Below are 13,295 nucleotides of genomic sequence, written 5' to 3' on the forward strand. Positions count from 1 at the left end.
CTCCCAATAGGAGCTAGAAGAAAAGGAATTTACGGTAAGTAACAAAATTCCCTTCTTTGTGCTAACCACAGGTCGGCGCAAGGGTCTCTCTGCTTCTAAGCCGACCTTAGCCCGTTGGATTAGATCGACCATTTCGGATGCCTACCAGTGTACTCAGGTGCCTCCCCCGCCGGGGATCAAAGCACACTCGACCAGAGCTGTCGGTGCCTCTTGGGCTTTCAGGCACCAGGCTACGGCTCAACAAGTCTGTCAGGCTGCCACTTGGACTATACGTCACTTGTCCAAAAACCATTAACCTCATACTTAGGTTTTACACCAACAATAATTTCTAACCACCAAGAACTCAAAGGGATGGTGTTTAACCTAAAAAGACTCAACTTTATTAATTTGCATAAAATGATTAACAATCAATTGTATCAAACAGAGATCTCAACTTCCTCATCACACTGGATGTAGCTACATACCAATATTGTCCCAGTGATCTCCATAATGCCGAGAACACACAGTTACTTCTCCAGTACTGAAGGTATTTTTTAAAATGAACTTAAATATAAACTTCCCACCATACACGGTGGGTACACAGGTATAATTGGGGATAAGATCAAAACTATCATTCAACTGTTTCCCAGAGACACTGGTCCACAAAAGTTTCTGCCTGAGCTCAACCAATAATTCGGCATTCATATATCATGTATCCCAATGAAGCCTAATTAATTCTGTTATACTTCAGCCGACAAGCAACATGGCAGTATAATCACCGACCATAAACTTCCCCAATTAAATGAAGTCACTCCGGCAATGAATAGATACACTGACCTGACAATGGTGGTGAATGGTGTGCCCGTCCTCTGTCCCGACGCGCGTTTCCCACTTCTTCAGGGGACGTGTGTATGTGTTTTTGAAAAGAGCGCCTTTTTATATGGTGGAAACCGGAACCTCATTCATATCTGTGTAATGACGCATGCCCGGCCCGCCCCCACAGTGACGCGGTATCCGGGATAATTTTATGCGAATTAATAAAGTTGAGTCTTTTTAGGTTAAACACTGCCACTTGGACTAGCCTGCATACCTTTTCAAAGCACTACCAAGTGCATGCTCATGCTTCGGCAGATGCGAGGTTGGGCAGACTCATCCTTCAGGCGGCTGTCGCCCATTTGTGAAGTTAGGCTCCGCCTACTTCTCAGTTTTTCTGTTTATTCCCACCCATGGACTGCTTTGAGACGTCCCAATGTCTGGGTCTCCCATAGGAACGATAAAGAAAAAGAGAATTTTGTTTACTTACCGTAAATTCTTTTTCTTATAGTTCCGTATTGGGAGACCCAGCACCCTCCCTGTTGCCTGTTGGCAGTTTCTTGTTCCGCGTGTTATCACCAGCTGTTGTCGTGGACAGAGTCTCCAGTTGTTCCGGTTCTTGCTCTGTTTTTACTTGTGGGTGGCTATTCTCCTTCAGCTTTTGCACTAAACTGGCTAGATCTGGTTCTCCATGGGGTGTATAAGCTCAGAGGGAGGAGCTACACTTTTGAGTGTAGTACTTTGTGTGTCATCTGGAGGCAGAAGCTATACACCCAATGTCTGGGTCTCCCAATACGGAACTATAAGAAAAAGAATTTACGGTAAGTAAACAAAATTCTCTTTTTTAGCTTTGCCCGCAACAGGGCAGAGTGAAGTGTGCCTGCGCGAGTTGGGAATATGGAGATTTTGCCCGCCTACGTGGATGACGTCCGAGGCGTCATCCATGTCAATTATCACAGGAGGGCGGCTTAGGACGCCCATCGGACCGGACTGCATAGTTTACATACCGGGCAGGAGATTTTATAAAGGTGGTTTGGGAGGTTACAGGGGAGGTCAGGGGGTAACGTGCACCTTTTATAGAATGCAGCACAAGCGCAGCTTAAGGTGCTGGTTTTAGTTTAGAAGGCCAAAGTCTGGTGACAGGTTCCCTTTTAAGTCCCTAAAGAGGTGTGGACTATTCAGGCTATGTTTACGCTGCTGCATCAGTCTTTGTTAATCAGCCTCAGCGGTGACATCACATTGACAGCGCTGCAGCCAATCACTGAGCTCAGCCGATGTATACAGCACGGTCATGGATTTCAGTGATTGGCTGCAGCTGTTGACATGATGTCACCGCCCCTGCAGCCAATGACTGAGCTCACCCGATGTATACGGCATGAGTCGTTGACTTCAGCGATTGGCTGCAGCTGTGTCACCATGTTGTCACCACCCCTGCAGCTAATCACTGAGCTCAGCCGATGTATACAGCATGGTCATGGATTTCAGTGATTGGCTGCAGCTGTCGACATGATGTCACCGCCCCTGCAGCCAATGACTGAGCTCACCCGATGTATACGGCATGAGTCATTGACTTCAGTGATTGGCTGCAGCTGTATCACCATGATGTCACCGCCCCTACAGCTGATCAACAGATCCCGTAGCAGTGATGATGACACCGATCCAGACCTGGGGAGGGTAACTAAAGCATCATTTTGTTATTTTATACACGTAGGCTCAAAATACTTTAAAAGGGGCAACTTTGGCGCTTTTGTGTCGAGATTTGCACCGGTTCACATTTGCGTTACAATGGGTGCCTGGAGGTCCAATAATAGAGGGGAGCAGAAGGTAAATAGACCCTGAAGCCTCCTCGTGCTCTGGGTTGGTAGGGATCAGAGTGATCGGACCCTAACAATATATACCATCATAGTGCAATATATACCATCACAGTGATCGGACCCTAACAACATATACCATCATAGTGCAATATATACCATCACAGTGCAATATATACCATCATAGGGCAATATATAACATCACAGTGATCGGACCCTAACAATATATACCATCACAGTGCAATATATACCATTACAGTGCAATATATACCATCACAGTGATTGGACCCTAACAATATACCGTATACCATCACAGTGATCGGACCCTAACAACATATACCATCACAGTACATTATATACCATCACAGTGATCGGACCCTAACAATATATACCATCACAGTACAATATATACCATTCACAGTGATCGGACCCTAACAATATATACCATCACAGTGCTCGGACCCTAACAATATATACCATCACAGTACAGTATATACCATCACAGTGATCGGACCCTAACAATATATACCATCACAGTGCAATATATACCATTACAGTGCAATATATACCATCACAGTGATTGGACCCTAACAATATACCGTATACCATCACAGTGATCGGACCCTAACAACATATACCATCACAGTACATTATATACCATCACAGTGATCGGACCCTAACAATATATACCATCACAGTACAATATATACCATTCACAGTGATCGGACCCTAACAATATATACCATCACAGTGCTCGGACCCTAACAATATATACCATCACAGTACAGTATATACCATCACAGTGATCGGACCCTAACAATATATACCATCACAGTACAGTATATACCATCACAGTGATCGGACCCTAACAATATATACCATCACAGTGATCGGACCCTAACAATATATACCATCACAGTACAATATATACCATTCACAGTGATCGGACCCTAACAATATATACCGTCACAGTACAATATATACCATCACAGTGCAATATATACCATCACAGTGCAATATATACCATCACAGTGCAATATATACCATCACAGTGCTCGGACCCTAACAATATATACCATCACAGTACAGTATATACCATCACAGTGATCGGACCCTAACAACATATACCATCATAGTGCAATATATACCATCACAATGCAATATATACCATCATAGTGCAATATATAACATCACAGTGATCGGACCCTAACAATATATACCATCACAGTGCAATATATACCATTACAGTGCAATATATACCATCACAGTGATTGGACCCTAACAATATACCGTATACCATCACAGTGATCGGACCCTAACAACATATACCATCTGTAAACGTTGCTTACCGCAACCTGGGGGTTTTACTCGCTTGCAGCGATGCAGGGTAGCTTAGGCATACACAGGCAACACAGTCTCTCTCAAAAATGCAGCAGTTTATTAGTACAACATAAACTGCCCTTCCAAAACACAATGAAGCCTCTCCTGGCTTAAAGGAAAATAAAACATCCACATACCGTGGGCTTCCAGTCCAATTAAATGTCCATAGTGGATTCTCCACACTCTGGCTCCAGCCAGCGAACACAAGTCACTGTGGTGCTTCCTGCAGCCTCCAGCCCTCTCCAGCCAGGCTGCAGTATTTTCCCCAGCCCTCACCTGGACTGATTTCCAGGAGTCTCTCTTCAGTCTTGACACAGACTGAGATCTCCAGCACACATCCTCCATGTGCAGCACTCTCAGGCTTCTCTCCAGCACACATCCTCCATGTGCAGCACTCTCAGGCTTCTCTCCAGCACACATCTTCCATGTGCAGCACTCTCAGGCTTCTCTCCAGCACACATCCTCCATGTGCAGCACTCTCAGGCTTCTCCCTGTTTCTAAAACTAACAGTCTCTTAAAACCCAACCGGACACACCCACAGGTGGAGGTATGTGATTCTCCAGCTCTGTCCATCACACTGGTCACAGTTTAAAGGGAACCTAACCCTTAATTACAACCCAAGTTCTGTGGAACTACAAGTCCCACAGTCACACCTTCAGTTTAATATCACAGGGGGATCCTTCTCCACTGCGACCATCCACAACATTGGTGGTCGCTACCTCACATATCCCCCCCTCTGTTCAAACTCGTAGGGTTGAACACTTGACACCCAAAGGGGCCCCGAGACAGGGCATCAGTGTCACCTTGTCCTACCAGTTGAGAGGGCCCTCTTTGACAAACTTGAGCTTCAGCTCCTGACATAAAGTCGGTCATTGTCACCAGACTCGTCTCAGTCAACCCCCTTCTCAGATACGCCCCCCGGTCAGACCTCTCTCTCCATGACTGTCTCCAACGGCTAGTGTAGTAGCGAAACTCTCTTCCAGTCGAAACTACTGTCTGGTCCGACTCTGAGCTATCTAATCCACTAGAGAGGCTACTGTCTGGGCACCTCAGCACTGAGCTGATAGATGATCTGCTATATCTAGACCGTCTGCATTCTCTTTTTGCAGATTTACTATGGCTTGTTCTTCCATTGCGTCTTCGGCCGTCATCGCTCTGTTGGCGTGTTTTCTCAAGACCATCCTTCACTGTAGATATATTACTCCCTTCATCCATTCCTTTGGAGTTTAGAGTAGAGGACTTGGACCATTCAGAGTTTATGCTATAGCCCAAAGTGTAGTTAGGTCTTCCATGACCTTGGTTCCTTTCTTTATAGGACCTACTTTCTGTGCCAACTGAGGCAACACCTTTATCAGGTGGGCAACCCTTCTCCTGGCCCCAGCCTGAAAGCTGTCTCCACCTCATACCAACTTGATGGAGTTGTTCTGCAATATTCTGCCTTTTTAGGGTCAACTGCCTTAGTTCTTCCAGGTAACCCAGGCGGTACTCTAGGAGGACTCGTACATTTCCAACACACTCTTTTGTTCCCACAATGACACATGGAACCATACCGACTTCACAGAGTATCTTGGCTTCATTATGAATATTAATTCTTACTCTCGTCACACCGGACTTGTCAACCATCTCCTGCATGACTCTTCCATTTCTTCCAATCAGTTTCTTAACCAGTTCTCTGGGTACTTGTGTGACCTCTTCCACAAACTCCAACAACCTTCGAGCTGTCTTGACTGCTTCTGCAGTTTTCCCATAGATTCGGAATGTTCCACTGTTTTTTTCCACTTCAATAGCTGTAATACCTGGAACCTTCCTGGCTTGCTGAATGTTACTTCTCAGCGCTCTTATTGCAAGCCCAATTAATGGTTTCTTCACAACCACCACTTCCTGAAACGCTGCGGTGAGCCGCTTCATATGCTCCAATCGTCTGGTGTCTTCTTCCGTCTTTGTAGAGATGAGCCACTTCGTGCGAAGACACTGTAGGTGCATGCCACTCAGGATAGCCACCCGCTTCTTTGTGACATCACTTACAGAGCACACCACCAACCGACAAGACTCTGGGGCAAAGTACACTTTATAGGCTCCTACGGCCGTCTTGAATTTTTCATGTACCGCCTCACTGGCACAGGCTTTTCTCAAGTCTGCAGGGACTTCTACCATGCACGTAAAGACTGGCCGAATTTCTTTAGCTGTAAGGGCATCAGACCGTTCCTTGGGTCTTCTATATCCATCCTCTTTTCTTATCACAGGCTCCACCTTTGGAGTTGCATTCTCCTCAGCTTTTTCCATAGCCTCAGAGCCTTTGAATTTTTCCTCATCTTTGGACTCAAGATTCTCAATCTTCTGTACCAAGTCCATCTTTATGGCCTCCATCTTGGTCTTACCAGTAAGTTCAGTTAAGCTCTCAGCTGCTGATGGGACTTCTGGGCTAAATTTCCCTACTTTAAGGGTTCTCTCAATTTCTGCAGCTTCAGCCATCTCTTGGGACTCTGCAGAATCTCCCTCAATTTCCTCTTGATTCTCTGCAACTTCAGAGGCTTTCTTGCACTCCATACCTTCAACCTCAGATTCTCTGGGGTCTACAACAGCTTTTGTGCCGTTTGCACTATTATTCACGCCAGCACTGGTTGGATCACTGGTCTGCTCACCATGACCTTTGTGGATTTTTCCTCCACCAACAGCCTCCAGGATTTCTTCTCCTATAGGGTTTTCACTCAATAGACCATCAGCCTCACACCAGGAAATCATAGGGGACATCACCACTACTGTTTTGGTCGGCTCCTTTTCTGCACTTTCACCCGGCTGATTTCTGCCGTTACAATGTGTCAGTTCCAGCTCAGACTCATCTTTCTTTTGCATGATTTTGCTGTCCAACACTACATTAGCGGTTGCTATTGGTAACGTGCCTTTCTCAACCTTCTCTGCACACTCAGATTCTGGAAGGGAATCCACCCTTTTGGCAGAACTACATGACACTGTCTCTACCTGGACCATATTTTCAGAGGTTGTAGCTCGCTCCGCCTCTCTACGCCTGTTGCGCCTTCGGCGACGGGAGGAGGTTTTCCCCTGTTCGCTCATCAGTACGTCACTGTACTCGTTTGTCCCTTTAGCAGAGTTAGTGTATTTACTGGAGTCATCGTCACTCGCCCTGGTTTCCTGGACTAACATGTTCCCACCTAACCAGGTGTTGGCTCCCTTTTCTGGAGCTCCTCCGTCACTAACGGTCATATTGTCATTTATTTTCTTACCCATCATGTCACTAAGTTGGGCATGTCCACCTTTTTCTTTGCTCCCCACTAATTTAGAACAGTCACCTTTAGGGGGTGCTATCTTCACCTTACCACACATAACCACCCCATAAGGACTCTTTTTAACCTCCCGCTGTGGTGGAACTTCCTTTGGACTGTTACAGCTCTTACAAAAGCACCCGGACACTTCCCCCTGCTTCCACAAGTCCACAAATAATTTAGAGTCCCAACCGATAATAATTGGGTGCTGTAAATCTGAAACTACACCAACATCATGAGAACCAATGTCCGTTTTTGTCTTAATGACCACACGGGTCATTGGGTATTCTTTATCATTATTGTGGGTGCAGTTGGCGTGGAACTTCTTTCCAGGAATCAGGTAGACATCAGAGGTGGCCCTCACCAGGGTCACCAAACTCCTTGAGTCTACAAGTCCAGTTACAGATTCCCCATCCACTTCCACGGTACACAGACGTGGCTTCTCGTCAGATGGGTGGTCTATACTGCAGACAGGACACTTGCAGCATGAACACCTTTGTGCTTGACTACTGTCCATCTGCGCCACTGCACCCTTGTCTATGGGATGCTCCATCCCCTTTTGGGCAACCACCCCTTCATGGGATTCCACCCCCTTTTGGGGTTTCTGTGGCTTCCTTGCAGTGTCTTTAGACCCCAGTTCCCCTTTATCTTGCTGGGCACCCTGTGTTCGTACTGGCCCCAGAAGGGAGTTTATCAACTGGTCCTCTGCTGCCACATCGGTCCGCACTGACGGCTCCTGCTGTCCACGCACAAGGAACTGGTACAGCTCCTCCATAGCATCCATTTGTGCACCCTCCATGCTGAAACAAGAAAACAAACAGCAGGGGCGCTCCAATGGGTAATACCCAGTGGTCTAAAGAGGGGGGAGGGGGTTAGAGAACCACTAACCTTTCCAGGTTGTACCGCCCGTACAACCAGGATCTCCAGCCTGTGGTGTATCACTGCTCACCAAACAGGGCCCCGCAATTCCGGGTTGGCCTGGAACCTCCAGTCACTGGTCTCTCGCCACTGCAGCACAGAACCCTGCAGACCCACTGATTCACCGCCAGCAGCTGGAGCACGCTGTCCCTGTTCGTGGACCCGCCGATCCACCGCCAGCTGTTTGAGTGCGCAGACAAAATTTTCGTGGACCCGCCGCCGCCGATCCACCGCCAGCTGCTTGAGTGCGCCGACACGATTTTCGTGGACCCGCCGATCCACAGCAATACGTCCTAGGCAGTTGCCCTTAGCAACCAGGCTGCGTTGCCCCTAGCAACCAGACCGCATGCCCGCATTCGAGACACCATATGTAAACGTTGCTTACCGCAACCTGGGGGTTTTACTCGCTTGCAGCGATGCAGGGTAGCTTAGACATACACAGGCAACACAGTCTCTCTCAAAAATGCAGCAGTTTATTAGTACAACATAAACTGCCCTTCCAAAACACAATGAAGCCTCTCCTGGCTTAAAGGAAAATAAAACATCCACATACCGTGGGCTTCCAGTCCAATTAAGTGTCCATAGTGGATTCTCCACACTCTGGCTCCAGCCAGCGAACACAAGTCACTGTGGTGCTTCCTGCAGCCTCCGGCCCTCTCCAGCCAGGCTGCAGTATTTTTCCCCAGTCATCACCGGGACTGATTTCCAGGAGTCTCTCTTCAGTCTTCACACAGACTGAGATCTCCAGCACACATCCTCCATGTGCAGCACTCTCAGGCTTCTCTCCAGCACACATCCTCCATGTGCAGCACTCTCAGGCTTCTCCCTGTTTCTAAAACTAACAGTCTCTTAAAACCCAACCGGACACACCCACAGGTGGAGGTATGTGATTCTCCAGCTCTGTCCATCACACTGGTCACAGTTTAAAGGGAACCTAACCCTTCATTACAACCCAAGTTCTGTGGAACTACAAGTCCCACAGTCACACCTTCAGTTTAATATCACAGGGGGATCCTTCTCCACTGCGACCATCCACAACATTGGTGGTCGCTACCTCACACATCACAGTACATTATATACCATGACAGTGCTCGGACCCTAACAATATATACCATCACAGTGCAATATATACCATTCACAGTGATCGGACCCTAACAATATATACCATCACAGTACAATATATACCATTCACAGTGATCGGACCCTAACAATATATACCATCACAGTGCTCGGACCCTAACAATATATACCATCACAGTGCAGTATATACCATCACAGTGATCGGACCCTAACAATATATACCATCACAGTACAATATATACCATTCACAGTGATCGGACCCTAACAATATATACCATCACAGTGCTCGGACCCTAACAATATATACCATCACAGTGCAGTATATACCATCACAGTGATCGGACCCTAACAATATATACCATCACAGTACAGTATATACCATCACAGTGATCGGACCCTAACAATATATACCATCACAGTACAGTATATACCATCACAGTGATCGGACCCTAACAATATATACCATCACAGTACAATATATACCATTCACAGTGATCGGACCCTAACAATATATACCGTCACAGTACAATATATACCATCACAGTGCAATATATACCATCACAGTGCAATATATACCATCACAGTGCAATATATACCATCACAGTGATCGGACCCTAACAATATATACCATCACAGTGCTCGGACCCTAACAATATATACCATCACAGTACAGTATATACCATCACAGTGATCGGACCCTAACAATATATACCATCACAGTACAATATATACCATTCACAGTGATCGGACCCTACCAATATATACCGTCACAGTACACTATATACCATCACAGTGCAATATATACCATCACAGTGCAATATATACCATCACAGTACAATATATACCATCACAGTGCAATATATACCATCACAGTGCAATATATACCATCACAGTGCAATATATACCATCACAGTGCAATATATACCATCACAGTGATCGGACCCTAACAATATATACCATCACAGTGCTCGGACCCTAACAATATATACCATCACAGTACAGTATATACCATCACAGTGATCGGACCCTAACAATATATACCATCACAGTACAGTATATACCATCACAGTGATCGGACCCTAACAATATATACCATCACAGTACAATATATACCATTCACAGTGATCGGACCCTATCAATATATACCGTCACAGTACAATATATACCATCACAGTGCAATATATACCATCACAGTGCAATATATACCATCACAGTGCAATATATACCATCACAGTGATCGGACCCTAACAATATATACCATCACAGTGCTCGGACCCTAACAATATATACCATCACAGTACAGTATATACCATCACAGTGATCGGACCCTAACAATATATACCATCACAGTACAATATATACCATTCACAGTGATCGGACCCTAACAATATATACCGTCACAGTACAATATATACCATCACAGTGCAATATATACCATCACAGTGCAATATATACCATCACAGTGCAATATATACCATCACAGTGATCGGACCCTAACAATATATACCATCACAGTGCTCGGACCTTAACAATATATACCATCACAGTACAGTATATACCATCACAGTGATCGGACCCTAACAATATATACCATCACAGTGTTCGGACCCTACCAATATATACCGTCACAGTACAATATATACCATCACAGTGCAATATATACCATCACAGTGCAATATATACCATCACAGTGCAATATATACCATCACAGTACAATATATACCATCACAGTGCAATATATACCATCACAGTGCAATATATACCATCACAGTGCAATATATACCATCACAGTGATCGGACCCTAACAATATATACCATCACAGTGATCGGACCCTAACAATATATACCATCACAGTACAGTATATACCATCACAGTGATCGGACCCTAACAATATATACCATCACAGTGCAATATATACCATCACAGTGCAATATATACCATCACAGTACAGTATATACCATCACAGTGATCGGACCCTAACAATATATACCATCACAGTGATCGGACCCTAACAATATATACCATCACAGTGATCGGACCCTAACAATATATACCATCACAGTGATCGGACCCTAACAATATATACCATCACAGTGCAATATATACCATCACAGTGTTCGGACCCTAACAATATATACCATCACAGTGTTCGGACCCTAACAATATATACCATCACAGTGCAATATATACCATTCACAGTGATCGGACCCTAACAATATATACCATCACAGTGCAATATATACCATCACAGTGATCGGACCCTAACAATATATACCATCACAGTACAATATATACCATCACAGTGCAATATATACCATCACAGTGCAATATATACCATCACAGTGCAATATATACCATCACAGTGCAATATATACCATCACAGTGCAATATATATCATCATAGTGCAATATATACCATCACAGTACAATATATACCATCACAGTGCAATATATACCATCACAGTACAATATATACCATCACAGTGCAATATATACCATCACAGTACAATATATACCATCACAGTGCAATATATACCATCACAGTGCAATATATACCATCACAGTGCAATATATATCATCATAGTGCAATATATACCATCACAGTACAATATATATCATCATAGTGCAATATATACCATCACAGTACAATATATACCATCACAGTGCAATATATACCATCACAGTACAATATATACCATCACAGTGCAATATATACCATCACAGTGCAATATATACCATCACAGTGCAATATATACCATCACAGTGCAATATATACCATCACAGTACAATATATACCATCACAGTGCAATATATACCATCACAGTACAATATATACCATCACAGTGCAATATATACCATCACAGTACAATATATACCTTCACAGTACAATATATACCATCACAGTGCAATATATACCATCACAGTGATCGGACCCTAACAATATATACCATCACAGTGATCGGACCCTAACAATATATACCATCACAGTGCTCGGACAATAACAATATATACCATCACAGTGCAATATATACCATCACAGTGCAATATATACCATCACACTGATCGGACCCTAACAATATATACCATCACAGTGCAATATATACCATCACTGTGGTCGGACCCTAGCACTATATACCATCACTGTATACGACGGTAATATCCCTTTAAGCCCTACCACCTATACGTCTTAGACAAATGCCCAGCCAGAAAGCCGACACGGGTGGGGGGGTTTAAAGCGGCAACGTATTAGGCTCCTGCTGACTCGGCTCCATGTTTAGGGCATCTCATTCTGCGCGGCGCAGTCTTCTGGAATTGCCAGCCGAGCAGTAGGACGCGATCTCTTCCCCGCTTCGTTCTCAATCACCCGGACTGATTTTACCCTGACACGTCTCCCCCTTGGTTTGATCTCTCTAGTATTAATGTCAATATTAGACCAAGACGCTCCATTTCTCATCCATCAGGCCTGCACCAAAAAAAAAAAAAAATGTCACCCTCCGCCCTCCCCCCCTCCATCACCCTCCAGATAAATATTGAGTTTCTTCGCAGGGTAACGAACGTCTTGCGTCCATTTTTCTTGCGCTCTGAGGTGCTCTCTTTTTCTCTGCAGACGACTTCATCAACAGCAGGAGGACGGCAAGAGCGAGGCGGCCGATCTGATGGGAAAGATCGCAGCTCTGCAGGCGGAGAAAAAGGCACTGCTGCTCCGGAGGAACGACCTCTCGGCGGACAACAAGATCCTCGAGGCGGAAGTGGAGGCGACTAAAAAGTCCAACAGGTTGGCGTTGTTTACTATGTGCCCACCTAAAAACACAACACTCAATGCAAAAGCTATTGCAGGCGAGGGGCAGCACATGACGTGTGTGGCTCCGGCCGTATACACCTTCCTATGGCACACCTGGCTGAAGTTTTTTTGTTTCCTCTCCAAAAGTTTGATACGGCCGGTCCTATCGACTGCATCCTCTTTATATATATATATATATATATATATATATATATATATATATAATTAGTTATTATAGGAGGAATCGCTACA

The 13,295-nt window shown here is 44.9% G+C and overlaps 2 protein-coding genes across 7 annotated transcripts in view; one reads left to right on the forward strand and one right to left on the reverse strand.

Moving 5' to 3' along the window:
• The window catches only part of CEP89 (centrosomal protein 89), a 221,722-nt gene that overhangs the window by 145,963 nt on the left and 62,464 nt on the right, over window positions 1-13,295 (forward strand). For both annotated transcript variants that reach the window (XM_075326112.1, XM_075326113.1), the window contains one exon: window positions 12,870-13,037. In XM_075326112.1, coding sequence (XP_075182227.1) covers window positions 12,870-13,037 — 168 coding nt within the window. The remainder of the gene's footprint in view (window positions 1-12,869; window positions 13,038-13,295) is intronic.
• LOC142254803 (E3 ubiquitin-protein ligase RNF182-like) overlaps window positions 1-13,295 on the reverse strand; it is a 112,375-nt gene that overhangs the window by 43,410 nt on the left and 55,670 nt on the right. The window lies entirely within an intron of this gene.

The sequence above is a fragment of the Anomaloglossus baeobatrachus genome, chromosome 10, assembly GCF_048569485.1.
Source record: "Anomaloglossus baeobatrachus isolate aAnoBae1 chromosome 10, aAnoBae1.hap1, whole genome shotgun sequence".
Classification (NCBI taxonomy): domain Eukaryota; kingdom Metazoa; phylum Chordata; class Amphibia; order Anura; family Aromobatidae; genus Anomaloglossus; species Anomaloglossus baeobatrachus.